Source organism: Lathyrus oleraceus, chromosome 4 (assembly GCF_024323335.1).
Source record: "Lathyrus oleraceus cultivar Zhongwan6 chromosome 4, CAAS_Psat_ZW6_1.0, whole genome shotgun sequence".
NCBI lineage: Eukaryota > Viridiplantae > Streptophyta > Magnoliopsida > Fabales > Fabaceae > Lathyrus > Lathyrus oleraceus.
In genome coordinates this window covers 140,011,274-140,032,555 of record NC_066582.1, presented here as the reverse complement: position 1 = coordinate 140,032,555, position 21,282 = coordinate 140,011,274, and the positions used below count along the sequence as shown (strand labels likewise).

General features: G+C 32.7%; 1 protein-coding gene across 1 annotated transcript; it reads right to left on the bottom strand.

Moving 5' to 3' along the window:
* Positions 1-8,773: 8,773 nt before the first annotated feature.
* LOC127074120 (uncharacterized) lies at positions 8,774-9,657 on the bottom strand. Its single transcript, XM_051015413.1, has 2 exons — positions 9,131-9,657; positions 8,774-9,043 (listed from the first exon to the last, which is right to left on the bottom strand). Exons 1-2 carry the CDS (start codon positions 9,495-9,497, stop codon positions 8,895-8,897), a joined length of 516 nt encoding a protein of 171 aa, XP_050871370.1. The 5' UTR covers positions 9,498-9,657; the 3' UTR covers positions 8,774-8,894.
* Between the last annotated feature and the right edge of the window lie 11,625 nt (positions 9,658-21,282).

The window sequence follows — 21,282 nt, the reverse complement described above, 5'->3', positions numbered from 1 at the left end:
TTTTATTCCAAAAATATAATATTTTTACCGTAAGATTTAATTTCTAAATAATTATTCCAATTAATTAATATACGTATTAAATAAATATTTAATAAAAATCTCTAATTTTATAAATCATTTCTAATAATTATAATTACTCCAATTATTACTAAATAATTTAAAATCATCTAATTATTTCTAATATTTTAATAGATTCCAAAAATAACTGTATTTATACCAAATAATTAGGACACCCCTATTTTTATTAGATAATTATTTTAATTAACTATATATTTGATAATAATAATGAATTATTTTTAGAAAATCTAATTATTCTAATGACTACTAAAAATCAAATTATCTAATGATTATTAATAATCTAAGTTTATTTTCTCTGCTCTCAATCTCATTATTTTTCATAATTATTAAATTACTAAAATATCTAAAATCCTCCAAAACACCAAAATAATTCAAATACTCCCGAATAATTTAAATACACCAAATATCAAACAGACCAACACTTTAATAATTAAATAAAAATTATTTATCTAAATTTGGGGTATTACAAGTTTATCATTAAATAAGGTTTTATCGATAATTAATTCTCAGTATCACAAATCAATTAATACCCTATGTTTAGAAGTATTAGATGTCGAACAGTAAAGTTAGGTAAGTTGTAAGAATTTTTATGGTCAATAATAGTTCACAACTTGTAATTAATCAAAATAATTGTCAATGCGTGTAGCTATTAAGAACAAACTATATTGAATAATATTAGAAAGAGAATTGGATAAATTAGTATAAACTAGACTACACGGTTTGAGCAACTCAAAATAAATTCACCTAGCAATGCCTATTCTAAGGAATACATGAATTATAAGGAAAAAATTGCATTACAATGGCAAAAGAGCATATATCCCGGACCTATGGAACTCTGAACTCGTCTATCAATGATTAGAGTTTGGAACCCTTGCAAACTGATATAGTTTCAGCTTAAATAAATAGTTTTGTGATCACAAAAATCACGTCACGATGTGATATTGTCATGCCATGATTTTTAATTAAACGGCATGGATTGGTGGGTCACAAGAAAATCGCGCCAGGATCCCATATGGTTGATCCCATATGGTTATGGGAACATTTCAACAAACTAATTCTTTCTTCTAGTTGAGTACATGATCGCGCCACGACCTCCCTGATCATGAAATGCTTTTACCATAGCAAGTCTTTCTTTTTTGAATTACTGTGCTTCGTTTTCACTTCACTTTTCTTCGATAAAACCTCCTCATACGTGAACATTGTCGAGTTGTTTGAGTATAATAATTTGAGGTGAGATGAACTTTCCACAATCATGATTCGTGATTCAAAATGCCACAAAATAAACAACGTTAATAAAATTAAAATAAAAACAATATATAAACTTATTAAAAATAATAGTATAACTAGATCTCTTTAATATTGAAGACACAAGTTACATTTAAAGTTAAATATTATAAATCTTTTAAATAATATATATAGTTAATATCTATTTTTTCCCATGTCATATGGACAATTTTTGAAAAATCCTCAAAAAAAAGTTTGGATTCCCTCTGCCTTACGAAAATTCTTCTATTTTGATCTTCAAAAAACTCAGTCATCAAAAGTAATGACGTGACATCTTTTTTTTTTAAAAAAAAATCTTTTAATAACTTGGATTGTCAAGTTTTAATTTTTTTATTATTTTTTTACTAAATATATGTGGCTTTTATTTTTGATTTTCTTAATATCTAAAAAATCAAAATTTTGCAATAAAAGGGAGTTGAACTTAAGATCCCTCCCTCTCATGCCTAGTGCCTTTACCCTTAGGCCATGTTACTTGCCTTGCATTTTCACCTCGCATATATATATATATATATATATATATATATATATATATATATATATATATATATATATATATATATATATATATATATATATATATATATATATATATATATATATATATATATATATATATATATATATATATATATATATATATATATATATATATATATATATATATATATATATTAAATAGTCTCTTTGTTCCTGTAAGTTAGCGTGTTTTTGAATTTGGTCCCTGTATCTTTTTTTTTATATGAGTCCCTATATCTCAATTTTCTGTTGGCGTTAGTTCATGGGGTTAGATTTCTATTACAAAAAAGGTGACTGGACAAACAGCGCAGACGTGGAATTGTTTTATAATTTTATGGGGATAATACGTGGAAAAGCAAGTGGAGGGGAATTAAAAAGAAGGACTAAATAAATAAAAAATACAATTTTGCATCTCTTCTCCTTTTCTTCAAATCTTCGCTGCTTCTTCCTCTCTTGTCACTCTATTCAAACCTTCAAATCTAGTGCAGATTCAACCATGACAACATCATCTGTACGTAATTTATCTGTGTCTGAAATCCCATTTTGTTGTTGCAATAAAGCAATGAGGATGTTCATCTCAAATTCAACTAAAAACCCTAAAAGAAGATTCTGGAAGTGTTCTAATTCGGGATTAGGTTGCTCGCTTTTCATATGGGATGATGAAGTTGAACGTAGCACATCAACGGAATACAAAAACTCAATCAGATGCAATTGCTCAGAGTTTGTTCAGGAGTTAGGTTGCATCATTAAAGATCTTGAAGCTAGGAAAAAGAAGAAGACGAAATTGAAGTTGGAAAAGGAAAGGAAGAAAACCAAAATGTTTAAGCTTTTGTTGACTCTTTTATGTTGTTTATTCTTTGCTTACCAGAAATTGTAGTGATTGTCATGTTTATGATGTCTGTAATTTATATTTGGTTTTAGTCTCTAGAAGAAGGGTAGTTGTTAAGTTTCATCCCTGTAAGGATAAATTATTGAATGAATCAGAACGCTTAAAATTTTTAATTTATGTCCCTAAATGTTTGTAGCTTTTTGTATTATATCCCTGTTTTTCAATGTTATGTTTCTATGTCATCACTGTATTTCATGCGTTCAGTTAATATTATAGAATATAAAGACATATAAAGTTGTCTCAAAATAGAACAATGACACACCATACATAAACCACAAAGAAGTCTCAGAATTACATAAAGGCAAAAGGCAAATAATTTTGTCTCAAAGTACAACAAAGACACACCATAAATAAACCATAATGATGTTATATGTCTTAGAATTACAGAAAGCAAGAGGGCATAGACTTTAGTCTCAAAATACAATAAAGGTGCAAGACACCAACAAGATGCTTATGGAACCTTGTCCACATCCATAGGTTGTGATTGATTACTTCCTTCTCCTTTCAGGTTTTTGCATCTTAGGACCCTTGTCCTGTCACTTCTCCTCAACTCCAATTTTCTTGTAACTTTTGGTTTGTATGTCTTCTTTTTCTGTAAAATATAGAATATTAGAGGTGCAAGACATCAACAGAATAATTCAAAATCATTGTGAAATGGTATATTAAACTCAACTGATTTAAGAACTCTTGGGGTGGTATAAGCAGGTGCAGCAGGTACATCATCAGTTGTTGGAACATGTGCACTCAAAATATATCCAGGTACATCATCAGTTTATAAATATGTAACAAGTTCACCTTGAGCTGATGTAACTGGTGCATTATGACTTGGTGCAGATGCAACTGGTCCATTAACAACAAAATTTGGTTGAGTTTGAGTTGCCTCAAAACTCAGGATCAACATCAATTTGAGTTTCATTTGGTTGTGGTTGTTCCTGTGTTGCAGTTTCAGCTTCAGTAGGTTGAGTTTGTTCTTGTGTTGCAGTTTGAGTTGGTCCTTGTCTTGTTATTGTTTTCTTTAGATTTCTTGGGACAATCAAGTCAGAATATTAGTAACATATCAATTACAGAGAGTTCAATACCTTTCTTTTTTGAGCTTCAAGGTCAACTACGTGACTTGTATAACTTCTTGCATTATGGCCATGTACACCACATCTTGTGCAACAGTAAGTTGTTTGTGTTCTTAACTTATTAGGGTCCTCATCAGGTTCCCTCCTCCTTAGCTTCTTTGGTCGTCCAGATCCTCTTTTATATGATGGAGGCAACATCTCTTCCATGTCAACCTCCGGCCACATGTCTTGTCCATTAATATGACTTACATTATAACCATAGAATTTCTCATAAGTATCTTTGGAATAATAGTCATCAACAAAATCTTCGGGGATTGGTTCCTAAAACCTAATGCAACGACGACATGTCTACAAGGAATGCCCATTAGTTCCCAAAAGTTACATATGCATGTTTTCTTTGATGTATCCACAATAAAACTATTCCTGGTATGGGTATGTTCAACTTGCCATAATGTGTCACCAGACCAATTAGGGGATCCAATTCCCTGCATGTTTTACTTCCTTATCCAACCTAAGTCTAGGTCTAGGCATTATCCTATGATTCCATCTATCAACCATTTCTCTTAAGTTGACATTCCTATTCATGAGGTAGTTTCTTATCCATTCACACATAATTAATATTGGTTTATCTCTTTCCACTAATATAGCGTTATTAAATGCCTCAAATACATTATTCATAAGAACATCACATCTAGGATAAAAAGAAAATGCATGCTTACATCATGCTTTGGTAGGTATGCCTGACAGCCACTCCCAAGCTTTCACATTGAGCTTCTTCAATTCTTTCATCTTAGCATCCCAAGATTGGATATATGTGGCTTTTGTAGCAGCCATCATTAGGTCTTTGATCTGTGTCCCTCCACTAAACTTCTTTTTGAAATTGACATATAAATGCCTAAGATAAAGTATGTGTTCTACCCTCTCAAACAATTCTTCAAAGACAGGGATTAAACCCTGTAAAATTAGGGATGAAAACCAAAAACAATTAACATAGTTAGGTATGAAAACCAAAACATATTATATAATTAGGGATAGGATCCAAAAAACATTACAGTTATGAATGTACCTTTTGTTAGTCAGAGATGAAAACCCACCTTTTTTCTTGACCAATGTCCTCCAAAAGCAAGGTAAGAAACCACCTCCATGACTTATTTGTTTCAGTTTCACATACACCAAAAGCTATGGGATAATATTGATCATTTGGATCTCTACCAATTATAATAAGAAGAGTCCCTCCAAACTTAGTCTTAAGATGACATCCATCAACTCCAATGAATGTCCTACAAGATGTTGTGAAACCTTTCTTAACCCCATCTAAGCAAAAATAAAAGTTGTTAAACCTTGGTTGTATTGTTCGTCTAACTCTTGTCAGATTAATTTTACAAGTGTTCCCAGAATTGACTCTCCTTAACTCTGCAGAGTATCTCCACAGAAGGTTGTATTATTTTACTGCATCACCTTCAATAAGAGCTTTGGCAATTTGTTTGGCCTTCCATGCCCTGCTCATAGTTATACCAACAGAGAAGTTACTCCTACTCTTAGAGACTATATCACGAATCTTAACACCATCTGAAGATGCCATCCTATCCGCCACCGTTTTTGCAACCCACTTAGAAGTGGCAGAACTATTATTCAACACCCTACCACACATGTGTGTTCCAATCCATTTCTTCATTCTATACGTGTGCTTATTCCCAACTTTACTTACAAGTGCTAAAAACCCATATTTTCCCTTGCAAATTACCCTTACTCTAACTTTGTCATTTTCACATACTTTATTTGTCTCCTATTTAATACCGACCATCCACTTATTGCTTATTTAAATTCTTCAAGTGATACAAACTCCAATCCCACTTTGAATTTGTAAATCTTATCCAAATCCTGCATCTTAAATTACTGGATATTTTGGTTCCTTCTCCCCATCAGAAGCATCGGGATCACTACTACCAAGCTCATCACTAGCATAGTTGATGATCATCTCATTGTCCATACCACTACATGACCCCACATTATCAACATCAATTGGTACCTTCTTTGAAGTATGCTTGTGCTTCCTTGCTGTAACTTTTATCCTACCTCTTTTGCCTTTTTCTTCAACTTGATTTTCAATAAAATCAAAGCAATCATCCAACCCAAGAGCCCTCTCATCCTCACTATCAACAAATGATAAACCATCAGGTTCAAAGTCACTATCCTCACTGTCCTTCGTGTCTTCAACCTGTTCAACACCACCAACATTAGCTTCTTCAACCTGTTCAATATCGCCAACATTAGCTTCTTCTACATGTTCAACACCACCAACATTGCCTTCTTCAACCTGTTCAACACCACCAACATTGTCTTCTCCAACCTGTTCCACCCCCCCCCCCCCCCCCCCCCCCCCCCCCCATTTTCTTCTTAAAAATCACCTAAATCAACTTCTTCAGCATTGTCGTTACCTTTATCTTCAACATATATGTGAACTGCACATTTCATTACCATGGCATATTGATATACCTTATCAGCGTCACTATCACTAACCATTCTACTATACTTATCATCATCGCTGTTATACCACCATAGCCAATACTTTGAATGATCAAGTTCAGTTAACTCTTTCACGATACTTGTTGCTTCAAATAAGCTCCACCTATCTGGATCTATTTCTACAACATGCTCATTTCCCCCTGTGTAATACACTAAACAGTCCCTATCGAATCTACCCCCGTAATGAAAAATCAAATTGAACTCCATAACATGCAAGTTTCAAGAAGACACAATGAACAAAGCCGACTCATCGATAAAAGGAAGAAAGAAGATATTATAGATGAGATTGAGTTCTAGAGATGCGATTGTGTGTTACTAGGTCATGAAATTTGATTTCGTCATCTTCGTTGCTTCATCTCCTCCCTCCCACGACATGAGTTTCTTTTTTCTTCCAACAAACAAAACCCTAATTTACAGGGACTAAAAGAAAAAGATATTTTCTGAACAACATTGCATTTTTGGTGGGAAATAAAAGAATATCCACGTATATAATTTGTTGAATATAAAACAGATATAAAATAATTCTGCGTGTGCGCCATTTGCCCGATCACCTTTTTTTTAATAGAAATCTAACCCCAGAGACTAACGCCAACAGAAAAGTGAGATATATGGACTCAAACCAAAAAAATATAAAGATATATGAACCAAATTCAAAAACACGCTAACTTACAGGGACGGAGAGACTATATATATATATATATATATATATATATATATATATATATATATATATATATATATATATATATATATATATATAATATATATATATATATATATATATATATTAAACATTTTGATTACATTATTGTTTTAATTATTAATTAAATTCATAAAACATATTATATATTAACTAAATAATATATTCAATTAATATTCAATTTATAAAACATATCATATATTATTTAGTAATATAAAACATATCATATATTATTAAATATAAAACATATCATATATTATTTAATTATTAATTAACTAAATAAATATATTCAATTAATATTCAATTTAGATATATTATTTAAATATTAATACAGTATTTAAATATTAATGAACTAAATAAATATATTCAATTAATATTCAATTTAGATATATTATTTAAATATTAATCAATTAAATATATATATTCAATTAATTTTCAATTTAAAACATATCATATATTATTTAGTAATATAAAACATACCATATATTAATTAATTTAAATATGTAAATATTTAAATATTTAAATATTATTTAAATATTAATCAACTAAATAAATATATTAAATTAATATCCAATTTATAAAACATATCATATATTATTTAGTTATATAAAACTTATCATATATCATTTAAATATTAATTAACTAAATAAATATATTCAATTTAGATATATTATTTAAATATTAATATATTATTTAATTATTAATTAACTAAATAAATATATTCATTTAATATTCAATTTATAAAACATATCTTATATTATTTAGTAATATAAAACATATTATATATTATTAATTAAATAATAAAATATCATATGTTTTATATACTAAATTAAATAATAAGTTAATATTATTAAATTTAGAATTTATATAATAAATCTATTACATATAGTATAATTATTATTTAATTTGAGTTAAATATAATTTACTTGACTAATATTTAATTGAACTAAAAAAATACTATTTAATTGCATACAAGTTACTTGATTTATATTACTAAATAATATATGATATGTTTTATAAATTAAATATTAATTGAATATATTTATTTAGTTAATATATGATATGTTTTATAAATTGAATTAATAATTAAGAAAAGTGTAATCAAAATATTTATAATATATGTTCTAATCAAACAAATTAAATATGTAAGGTATTGAAATTTTCAATCTTAAAAAAAGTAAAAGTAAAAGTTATTTAAAATTAATAAAAATATAAAAAAGTGTCAACTTGAATATCGATGTCATTAAAAAAAAATTTAAAAAAAATCTATCAAATTATTATTTTTGATAACTAAAATAAGGGAATGACAGAAGATAATACAAATTATTTTTACATGGTTTTTTAAAAATTACAAGGGGAAAAATAGATATTAACTTTAATATATAATATTTTCTATAATATATTTTCCATTGATTATAATGATTTAAAAATGTAATTAACATATTTTTCTTTAAGAGTAATATATTCCATACTCACCATCGGTATTCGATCAATTTATTCGAATCAAATGCTCATTATATCATTATTGGGATCAATTCAAAGGATTAATAAAAATAATATTTTTTATTTTAGAATTTTTCTTTTAAATAATACACAATTATATTCGTCCAAAATCATAGATGAGAGATGTATAGATTCTTCTAGGTTTTTCTTAAATTACTATATTGAATTTGACTGCTAGAGAACTTACGCGGAAACACACGTACAAGAAGATTTTCAGAAAACTAAAGAAGCTCTAAGATTGAGAGATACTATTTCATCATCCATTCATTTTCTAACAAAGATTTCCAATAATCACTCTATCTAACATTTGTGACATGTCCACTGTCTTAATTTATAGCAGGAAAGGGACTAAAATCATCCAAGGAAATGCAGAATCCATTGCCATATTCTCTTCCTGAGTACATGAAGAAACGTGTGGCTTTGAGCAGAGAAAGAAATTCCTTGACTCCAACCCTAATAACTTCTCGTCCCGCTTCAAACCTGCACCAACACAAAATAAATGTCGTCTTCTTACAAATTAAAGTAGGCTTAAAAATATTTATAAATTTTTTAGTAACAGTTAATTACTTTGGAAAGTGAATTTGGAGTAGTGAAGATCATAAGACTTTGGATCATAGTTATTCAAAATAGGTCTTCTATTTTCCTTCTCATAAAACACCAACGCTGCCTTTATCAAATCTTCAACTGTGTTCTCAGACAACATCAGCACCTGTATTGCACCCAAGCTGTTCTCGATTGTCACCTTCAGTAGCAGCTTCGGTGGCCGAAGAATAGAGTCATTAGTTTGCATTTTCGATGTCAGAGAAGTCGAGACATGTCGGCGATCAACAACGTTGGTGGAGGGTTTCTCTGGAAGTGGGTTATGGTGGAGTTTACGGCAAGAACTTAATGGAGTCTTGCCGGAGAAATTTCTCCGAGGTGGCGGAGAAGTCATGCTTATAAGGATAAGAATGTTTGCTTTCTTTGTTTTACTTGTTTTGTTAAGAGATAGTTTAGTAGCATGATGCAGGTTTGAGTAATGTTGTTGGAACTAGTTAAGCAAAAATAATGGAACAAACAAACAATTGATGTTTGGTTGGTTATGGATAGGAAGTTTCTTAGAAAGTGGCAGGATTTTTAGCTTTATATGTACGAGAAATTGTCATGGAAAGCGGCGGTGTTTCAACCGTTTCTTTAGAACAATTTTGTCAAATTCTCTAAATGAGGTGAGTTTGTTTTAGGGATATCGAGGGACTAGAACTTCTCGATAGATTTTTTTTTTCCTTTTTCAATTCACCTCTATTATTATGAGTGACCCTCCAAAATTTCCATTCTAACACTAATTGAAATGATGCTTTTGAAATGTTTTAACACAAATAAGGGGGTGTAGCTCAAATAGGAGAAATTAAAAATTATTAGAAATTAAAATAAAACATTTTTTTTATGTTTTTGATTGATGGTCATCATATTAGAAGATAATCAATGTATGCGAGAGGCACTTTCTAATGAAAATGTTCTTGATTGAAATAATAAGTGACACAAAATTAATGAATGTCTTTGAATTTTGACCGATGAAATGGTCGAATATGATAATTTGTGACACAACTTAATAGAATTAAAGAACAAAATAAAACTTTTTTTATTAGAGGGCCAACATGAACCCCAAAATTAAGATAAGAGCCCAAAAATATATTTCAGCCAACACTAAATGGCTCTTTCATTACCATTTAAATCCTCTTGACCAAACAATCTTCCAATTGTATCATTTGAGACATAAACATAAAGCTTGTTTGAGGCAAAAGCATAAAGCTTGAATGCCATTCCTTTCACACGAGGCATCATGATTGGTGGATTGATTAAATGCTTCTCTATCTCTTAAAAGATATTGCAGATAAACCATAAAAGATAGCTCATTTTTCATAGGAGTTACTGAATTTCATTTTTATTTTTTAGAAGATGGGTTGCCAAAACGGGATGGGTTTTTCTTGAATTCCACGATACTCTTTTTTCTTGAATAAGTAACCCTTTGAATTTTCATGTTCGTTGAAGGATAGGTTTATCTCACTTTATTGCACAAAAAGACCCCACATATGTTAGACTCACCTTAAAATTCATAAGCTCTCTTTCATACACTACACAATTAATGAGTGCTAGCACCATATGGATAGTCCGTTTTAGAATGTTTAACCGAGAGTATCAGTACAACGAAAATGATATAGCTGACATGTTGCATTTCTCACACGGTGAGAGTGATGCTTGTGAGACCCCTTTAGATACAGAATGGGCACATGAGTTTGGTCGTTTTTGGGAACAACTGACTAGTAACCTTGCTGATAGTTTTAAGAGGAATAATGCAACCCATGCCCGTAATCCGACCATAAGATATTTTCACCAAATATTAATACATTCCATTTTTGGACAGGAAAATAATAGAAGGATAAATGCCAAGGAGTTGTTTTATATTCATAGTGTTTTTGAACCAACAATGGTTAATCCAACCCCGTTTATGCTGGTGCATATGCAAGCAATTTGCACTGCTAAAAAAGGCATATCTCTATTGGAGGATTGATTACTTCCATAGCCCGCGCCAGAGGTTTAGATGCGGAGCTTGATACACTTAATCCTCTACCCATTCCCTCCCTTGATATTCTTGTATGCCGCCATATGCGGTTGATTAAAAATAGGAGGTATGGGAAATATTCCATGATGATTAGTAACAGAGAGGTCCCAAGTGTTGTTCTACCATGCCCAAACTGCACAAATGTGCAAAATAGGAAAAATTGGCTTTATAATTTGAATGTTGGTTGTCGTATTGAGAATCAGATATCAAGCTATTGTATTAACTTGAATCACAAAACATTAAATATTCACCACCGAACTTTAATTTATCTAAGGGAAAGGGAAAATATTGAATAAAACCTTAATTGTGCAATGTAAAAATAATGCGAAGAGATCTAAAGTTCGGGGGCTGGTTATACTAAGGGAAGGTATTAACATCCTAAGTATCTATAGTATCCTATAGGAACCTTTTGAAAGTATTTGTGTTATGTTATTGTTTGTTTGCTATTGTTTGGAAATGTTTTAGTGGGAATGACTTAAAGGTTTTATTAAGTTTGCTCGCCAAAACTTCGCAGTCATGTGCCTACGTATCCTTATAAGGATGGAATCAGAGCAACCGTAGTTCACCTAACTAAGGGTGAAAGAACACTTGGTAGTGATCAAGGTTCCAAAGGGGGAAGTAAGTGTTCATAACAAACATACTTACAAGAGTTACAAACTCTTACTTAAATCTAAGTTGAAAGTGAGAATGACTCTAACAAGGTCAAAGGGGAACTAGGGATTGCTAAACTACCTATGCCATTATGTCAATAAAGAGGTATTTCCCTTGGATTTGGACAAAGAGATAAACAAAAGATAAGTAAATGAAGAATATGTTCAAGCATGACATCAACAAATATAAGCACATGATAAAGAAGATGTTCAAGCATGACATCAACAAAGATAAACAAATGGTAAAGAAGATGTTCAAGCATGACATCAACAAGGACAAACAAGGATGAAGAAGATGTTAAAACATGACATCCACAAAGATAAGCAAATGAAGAAAATGTTCATACATGACATCAACAAATATAGTCACATGATAAAGAAGATGTTCAAGCATGACATCTACAAAGATAAACAAATGAAGAAGATGTTCATATATGACATCAACAAAGATATGGAAGCATGATCATAATAATATCAAGCAAGGTATGTAAACACATATGTACAACATGTGAACATGAACAAAGATACAACAACATCAATCAAAGATGTATTAAGTTAACATGAATATGAATGGCATGGATATATCATCATGAAGAAACAAAGATGAATGACATAACAATTCATGGACATGTATATGGATGTCATAAGAAGTATGAATGAACATGTATATGCATGAAGTAAGACATGGTTTAGACATAACGTCAACTTAATCATGAAAACAAGTTAAGGTATTCAAGACAAGCATGTTAAGGTTCAATATAACCACAACCAAAGGTTCAACATCATATAAAAGGTTTGAACATGTAAGCATACAAGTCGTACAAAGACATGTTATAATAAGTTTAAAGAATTTGCAAACACATAAACAAAGACAAACACAAGGGCACAAATGCACATAAAGGTTCAAAAATACATGAAAGAATTACATGCTAATCATGGATCCATGGAAAAATAAACACACAAAAGTTCATGGCATAGTAACAAAAGTTCAAAGCACATAAACATGTAAACATACATTAAAGTAAGTCAAAATTATGTCAAAATCAAGAGGTAAATATTAACAACATCAAACAAAGTTCATATATGATGCATAATATTCATACAAGTCATGATGATCAAGGAAAACTAAATTATCAATCAAAGAAAGTCATTTGAAACCCTAAAACAATCCTAAAAAGGTATCAACTTTAGACAAGTATAAGTATGTGAAAATTAAATTAATTCTGGAATTTCTTTTCACCATCATAAAATAGACAAAATTATGAACACATATCAAAAAGAGTGGCTCAAAAAGGTTTATGGATCATCAAGTTATGAGTCTTTGAAGTTATGAAAAATAACAAAAATAAATAGGCAAAAAAATAATGAATAAAAATGGATCTAGGGCGAGGGGGATTCAACCCCAAGACCTCTTGCACACTCAAAGCCTTACCACGCATACTCTAACCTCTGGGGTGGTGACACATCCATTAATTCATTTACAAACTTTAATATATATAACAAAAAGATTCCAGAAATTGGAAAATGACACCAACTCATCATCTTCTTCCTCGTGTTCTTGCATGTTTCTTTTAATTTTTTTCTCAAACTTCCAACTTCCATAACTCTCAATTTTCCATGAAATTAAAAACCGTAAGAACCTAAATTGCTCTATTTTTCGCAAGGAATCTAATGGTATCATTATCTCATCCTAAAACTCAATGTACAAATCGTGCCAAGGCAAAAACCAAAACTTCACTTTTAATTTTCTAACAATAAAATCTCAATGCATGAGCATGGTATAATGCATACAGTAGCAAACATACAACAAACACACTATGTACTACATTTTTACTTCAATAAATATCCAAGAATGATGCATGCACAAGAGTTTTCAAGTGTAAGTGCACTTACCTATTGGAGAAAGTCCAATGCTTCTTCTTAGCTACTACAGAGATAAAATATATATTTTACCAGTCTTGTTGATCCTTGAGGATAGTGTTTGAACAATGAGAATAGCCAGAAATAACTTGTATTATCTCACACAAATGTTTTTGAAAAATGAAGAAGTGAAATGGTGAATGATAAAATAGAGGATACATAACTTGTTCAAGTGATTAAACAAGCTCTAAATGGTGTCTAGAGATGATTTGTGGTGTTTGTTTGGAAGATACATGTGGGGAATAAGTTTGGTTAGAGGACTTGCAAAAATAGTGTGTTTTTTTAAATTCTAATAAAATGGAAGTTTGATGAAATTTTGAGGGGTAATTGTTGTGTGTTTTGAGGCTTAAGGGATCCCTCTATTTATAGGGGAAAAGTGGGGATTGAAACTGATTAAAAACAAAAGTTATGAAGTTATGGTTTTTGTTGGGAATGAATGAGAAGTTTGCATGAATTGTGGAGTTTCAAGGAGTTTGTCATGTTTCCCTAGCCTCTGCAAGGTTGCTTATGATCACTTAAGATTTTTTGTAATCTTTAGGGACAAGTTTCAAGGGTGAAAGAGTGAGTTGTTGGCATAAAGCTTGCTTTATCAAAGTAGTAATGTGACCTTTTGCAAATTCATCCATAAATGGTATAATGCAATGGAAAAACCTCAATTCCTTGTGTAATGAACTTAGGATTCATATAAACATATGATTATGGAGAGATTTATACACAAGAGGAACTGCAATCAAGAGATTTTCACATTTGAAATGGGTTTCCTCCAAGAATTCATCATGAACATGACTTGAAATTCAAGTTTGGAACCCTAACTTCCCATTTTCGAAACTCATAACTCATGCATGGTGTAGCGGTGTATTCGTCGCTATATGATTTATCGATTAAACCATAAGCAAGGTATACAATGATTTTCGAGTCGCCACCGCACTTTTATTTATCCAAAGGATTGGCTAAAAAGCGAACAAAAGCCTAAGAAGTTTTACACGTAGAAAACTAATAAAAAGATCAGAGAGTCTGGGTAAGGGGTAAATTACGCAATGGGAAGGTGTTAGGCACCCACTACGTCCTAGGTACTCCTAGGGAGCCCTTTTCACACTTGTTGTATAAAATTGTTATTTGTTATGACATAAGTATTGTGCAAACATGATTGGGATGATGAGAAAAGAATATACAATTTTTATTGGGTTTGAACGGATGAACCCGCTGCCTACGTACCTTCCATCAAAGGTAAGGATCAAAACGCCGTAGTTCGGCTAAAAGATTTCCAAAAGTTGGTGGATTCAATTTTAAACACAAGCACTGAGGCTTTTCATTATCAATGGGAGAACACTCGACCAAAACCAACATCCACCATGCGAGGATAGCTTCGACGTACTAGAGGGGTTAGCCCTGTTTTCAGTACGGAAGTCTTATAGTCGACTCACTAAGGATAAGGTGAGGTTTACATCAACCACAATGATAATTGAAACCTATGGCTAATGCATGAAAAGATTATCAATGGACAAAGCCAAAACAAGTGAATGGGTGAAGTTAATTGATTGTGATTATGAAAGTGGGGTCAAAGTATGATTAAGATTAATTCAAAAGAAGTATCATGAAATGGAGTTTGAAAAAAGTCAAGGACTTGGGTCCAGGTTTTTTTTTATTCGAAAATATGAAGATGTTTGCACAATATCTATCTCAAGTTTGAAAGTAAAGTGTGAAAAAGTTTAGGACATAATGAGGATGAATGGATGAAGATGGATTGTAAAAACTTCTTAGAAGGTTCACCTCTTGAGATCATATAGGAGATGATTCAAGTGTGCCCTTTGGAATGGGCAATAAGCAATAACAAAATAAACAATCAGATGATACCGGATGCCACTCAATGGTCTTACTCCAATCTCACAAACAAAAGCGGATACCGGATACCAATAGATGGATTTACACCAATCTCCTAAAACAGAAATGGATATCAGAGGCCACTCAATGGACTTACACTAATCTCCTAAAGAAAATGAAAGAAAGTGGATACCGGATGCCAATCTGTCTGGGCTTATACCAATATCCAACATATGATCATAGGAAAGCAAATGCCAACTTGTAGGGACTTATAATTGCATCCTCACATACAATCAAACAAATGCACCAAGCAAAGATAAGATGAGTGGCCAATGGAATGGTCTTATACTCACTTCCATATCATAGGAACAATAGCCAAATGATGGTCTTACAATTGTCCTCAATGGGTAAACAACAATGATAATGTCACAAAGACAAATGAGATGATCATGCAATAATGAGCAATAAATGATGATGAGTGCATAGAGCATGCAAGCAAACATGTGCATATGAAGCAAACAATCAATCAATGAAAGTATTCAGCACACACTATAACCACACAATGAGGCTCATACAAAAGGGTTAGGCACTGAGGCCAACTGGAATAGGTTGATGGTGCTCTTAACCTTGCCATTGAGGGGCTAAGGTGAAGCAGATGAAAGGAGATGAGGGGTGTACCTCATTGCTCTTATCCCTGATCAGGGAGAGCATTGAATATCAGAAGGTGTGGGAGTTCAGAAAGTAGGAACTCTCTCCACAGATTATTGACTCGATTGATCTTGGGTTAGGATCTCAATGCTACAACCATGTAATGGGAGCAAGGAGAAGACTCACAGAATAGTAGGAGATAGGTTGCTTATCTCTTTGATCTACCAATTGCCTTATTTAAAGGACTTTTCCTGCTTGGGACAAAAGTAAACACACACAAGCATGGCCTCTTAAGGAGGACTTCAGACAGTTGTCTGGCCAAGTAACAGGCCAGGTCTTCCAGACTACATGAAGAAAAAGGGATTATACCTCAATGCAAATTGCTATAAAGCAAAGCAAAGCAAGTTCAAAGAACTAAGCAACTAATGGTACCTGAAATAGTCAAACAGAATCAGTACACAATTCAAAAGTCAAAGCAAAATGAGAATAGAAACCAACAGTTAATATAATCAGATGAATGTGCAAAGCACAAGACTCAAGTCATATGAGTCAATCCACCTACAAAACAAAGAGGTTAGCTCATGATAAACAATCAAGCTTAATCAAATTTGTATGATTCTCTTTGAAGCATTGTTGCTTAACCTGAAACAATGAACTCAAACATAAGCAACAGGACCACTAGGACAAGCCTAGGGTCAAAATGAGATGAGAAAGTCAAAACAGCAAGGGATAGTCAACCAAAATCAAGTTTAAACAATCAAGAAGCAAACTCAATTGGTCCCACATTCATATCATGCATCATCATCATTTCATAAGCAAAGGAAGTCAAAGCATGGCAAATGAAAGCTCATAGAAGTCAACAGCAAGACTTAGCTCAAAACCAAACATAATCAATTCCAAAAATCAGCAAATAAATCATGATCAATCATAATCCATAACATGACATGCATATCAAATTTCAGCTCATTTGGATCATGGGAAGATAGTCAATGAAAATCAGAAAGGCAAGGCAAGTTTAAGCATGGTCAAAGAAGTCAAACAAACATACATCAACTTCAAAAAATCATAACTCAGTGATAACAAATGAGAAATGAATGGGATCAACACCATGGCAAAGCTTAAGATGTCTAGTAATCACATGTAAAATTTCAAGTTCATCTAATAAAGTATGAGAATTTCACAAAAGAAATGGCAACATGTATCACACAAGTCAACATTTTGGTCAAACAGGGTAGAAAATCTCAAACAATTAGGAAATGCCACAATTAATTCCACAAAAAATCACATGTGAACTAGACATACAAGAGTAGGTTCATGCAAAAATTCACATCAATTTGAGGTCAGGAAGCATGGTAAAGAAAATCATGAAGTTGCATATCAATGGTGTGACACAAATTGTCACACCCTAATTCAAAAATTCATAACTCAAAATCCAGATAATATAAATTCACAAACTCTATATCAAAATCACCATGAGTGTGTCTAGTTTGTGCACAAAAAATTTCAGATCAAATGGATAATGCATGACTATTTCACAAAGGATTTGGCAAAGGGTACAAAATATGCATACATGTCACAAACCCTAATACCATTTAAAATTCGGCCATCCAAAAAATCAGCAAAAATCATGACAAAATACTAGACATCAAGCAGAACATAATGCAAAAATTTTCATGAAATTTGGGATTAAAATGGATGAGTTGTGATTTTTGTAAGATGAGTAACAAAATGAAATGATTATTGAGAAAATAAATGGAATAAAACATGATTAGTTAAAAATAATTGAGCACTGTGGCACTATTGTAATTCTGGGAATAACTAAATGAAACGGTGCGTATGGTTTCCAGACGTGGCACGCTACAACAGGAACATGGCAATGCAACAGTACGATTTCATGCAAAAAACACGAACAGCAGCCAAACACGTTTTCCAGCGGATTAAACAAATTCTGGGTTTTAGAATTTTTAGGGTTTAAGGCTACAGTTCACATTCATCATCCATGGAAGAACATTATTTCCAGAAACACGAATCAAGCACATCATTGGAATCATCAAGCATCACACATCACGACTGTAACATCTATAATCATTAAATCAAGATATCAAGGAAGAATCAAGCAAAAATAACTTTGAGCATCAATCTTTAAACCATCATAACTTTCAGCATACTCAATCATTTTCATCGAACCAAAGTGCAAAATAATCAGCAAGGCAAACTCTAGACAAAGCATAGCATGGTTTTACGAATAGTGAGAATCGAAAATTTACCAAGAGTGAAGAGCAGCTGTGATATAGTTGTTGTTTGCTTGCAAATACTCCAAACAGATGTACATGAAGCTTCTAAAAGATGGATGGAGGAAGGACTTTGGCTCAGCAGCGTGAATTCTAGCTCAAAACATGATCTGCCATTGTTGGAGCTTGAGTAGCAGCTGGGGAATCCTTGCCTACAGCTGGGATTTTAGACTTGAAATGAGTTTGAAAATGAGGGTGTATGAGGTAGCAAGCAAGGCAGGTCGTGCTTCTTTGAAAGTTTGAGCAGAAAATTTCCAAAGTGCAAAATGAATGTTTTAGAGAGAAATGGTTTTCTGTGTGTAATGTTATGGCTGCTAGGGTTTAGAATGGCAGAAAAATAGCTTATATACTTCTGTTTGTATTGGCTAATGAAGTGCTAATCATGATTAGCTCAAATGAACCATTTTGGTCATTTTGCTAACTTTCACCAACTTGGCAAATGGGGTGTGTGTTCTGCCCGAGTTTGGGCCTCAAGCATGCTTCAAATAACATTTCAAAATGTTTCCAATTGGCCAAAATGCTTAAAAATCAATATTTGGAAAAGTCAAATTTTAACTTCACTTGAAATTAAATAATGCAAGTCCAAAAAGGCCATTTTGCATGGTGATGTTTTGGTGCATGATGATGACATTTTTGGAAAGAGGGGATCAAATATGACTTGTAGGAAAAAACCCCACCAAATTTGGCCAAATGGTTTGAGAGATATGGCCTTTTGAAGTTCACAAATTTTTGAAAATGAATTGATCATAACTTGCAAACCATACATGGGAATTGAGTGTTCTTGGACTTTTTGGAAATGGGAGAACAAGATCTTCAACTTTCATGTTGGGCAAAAATTCATTTGAAGCTTGTATCATGATGTAAGTTTAAGATCAAGAAGTTTCCATTTTTGGCAAATTTGAATTACAGGTCAACTTTCTATTTCTGGAAATTTCTTGTCTGACTTTATTTTCTTCACTGTGGATGCTTGACATGATGTATGAAGCTTATATAAGCATGAATGAGACCTCTCAGACCAAATCCCACCATCAAATCACTGATTAAATCCACAGTTGACCAAGTTTGACTTTCTAGGGTTTTGGATGACTGAAGCACCTTCTGATGAATTCCAAACCCTAATTCCTTGAGACCTTGATTCCAAATGATGTCCCAAGTTATATGAACTCTTGATTATTGATCATGGTGCCCAAATTCTGCAAGAATGGCCACCATCCACTGCAATGGCTGACTTTGACTGATTTTGACCTAATTTGCTTCAGCTGCAAGTAACATGGTTAGATGACAATATTTTTGTACTTTTTGGTTAGTAAACATATGAAAAGCAAAGATATACAAATGCAAAGTATGCTTGGTGATCAAGAACCAACCACAAGGCAATCTACCCACTAGGAGGGGAGCTAGGGCATGCAATGATCCTTGAGGCCATGATATGATATGATATGGGCCATGAGGGATCTTAGGGCCAAAATTGGGGTCTTACAGATGCCCCTATTTAAGGTCATTCTAGCCGGAGAAGTGAAGTTTAGAAATCTTCATCTCGACGCGGTAGAATGGGCTTAAATAACAGTAATGAGACAAATTTTGGTCCCTAAGAGACCTCATGATGCAAATGTATGCATGCAAAAGACACAAACTCTGTGGGGAATATGATTCACACAGAAGAAAAGACGATCCATCGGAGTAATATACTCACCAGGAACAGAGACTCTAACAGAATTCTAGTTGGGGATAGTAAGAGAAAAGAAAATGCGTGAGCAGGACACGACTCTGATTAGGGAAACAGAAATCAGACTGGAGACCTCACTGGGGAGTGAAAGACTCACACTGGGGAAAAGAATATTCCAAAGGAGAATAAATCCATTGGAGAGACACAAGCTGACTCCTGAGGAGAAGCAACAAGAAAACTTCACTGAGGAAGCACCAAAGAAATGAGATGTTACCGGGTATAAGGGTAACAAAAAACAAGAAGGAACACCAAGGATACCGGGTTGTAGGTATGTAACAGGTGTCCGACCAAAGACGTGAATTGGTGTGTGTTCCAAAACACTCATCATCCTGAAGAGAGCGAAAGCAAACTTGTTTATAGGATGGGTATTTGATTCTGTAAAGAATGCAAATCTTACTCAGTTGGGGAAACAAACAAAGTGTTCGACAAGAGAGTGCATGAGATATATTATCTATAGCCGTCAAAACGTAGATAATGTACTCGCATGGAAAGTTATCCTGAACCGGGTTGTAGGTTGTTTATAGGATAAGATCCGAAATCGTGAATTGGTTTGTGTTCCAAGACACTCATCATCCTGAAGAAAGCTAGAACAGCAGACTTGTTTATAGGATGGATGTTCGATTCCACAAGGAATGCGAACCTTACTCTGCGGAGAAAAACAATCAAAAGATTGACCCAAGAGTGAACGAGATATAATATCCATTACCGTCAGAACGTGGATAGAATACTCACAAAGGAAGATTATCCTGAACCGGGTTGTAGGTTGTTTATAGGATAAAAATCCGAAAACGTGCATTGGTTTGTGTTCCAAGACACTCATCACCCTGAAGAAAGCTAGAACAGCAGACTTGTTTATAGGATGGACATTCGATTCCACAAGGAATACGAATCTTACTCTGCGGAGAAAACAATCAAAAGATTGACCCAAGAGTGAACGAGATATAATATCCATTACCGTCAGAACGTGGATAGAATACTCACAAAGGAAGATTATCCTGAACCGGGCTGTAGGTTGTTTATAGGATAAAAATCCGAAAACGTGCATTGGTTTGTGTTCCAAGACA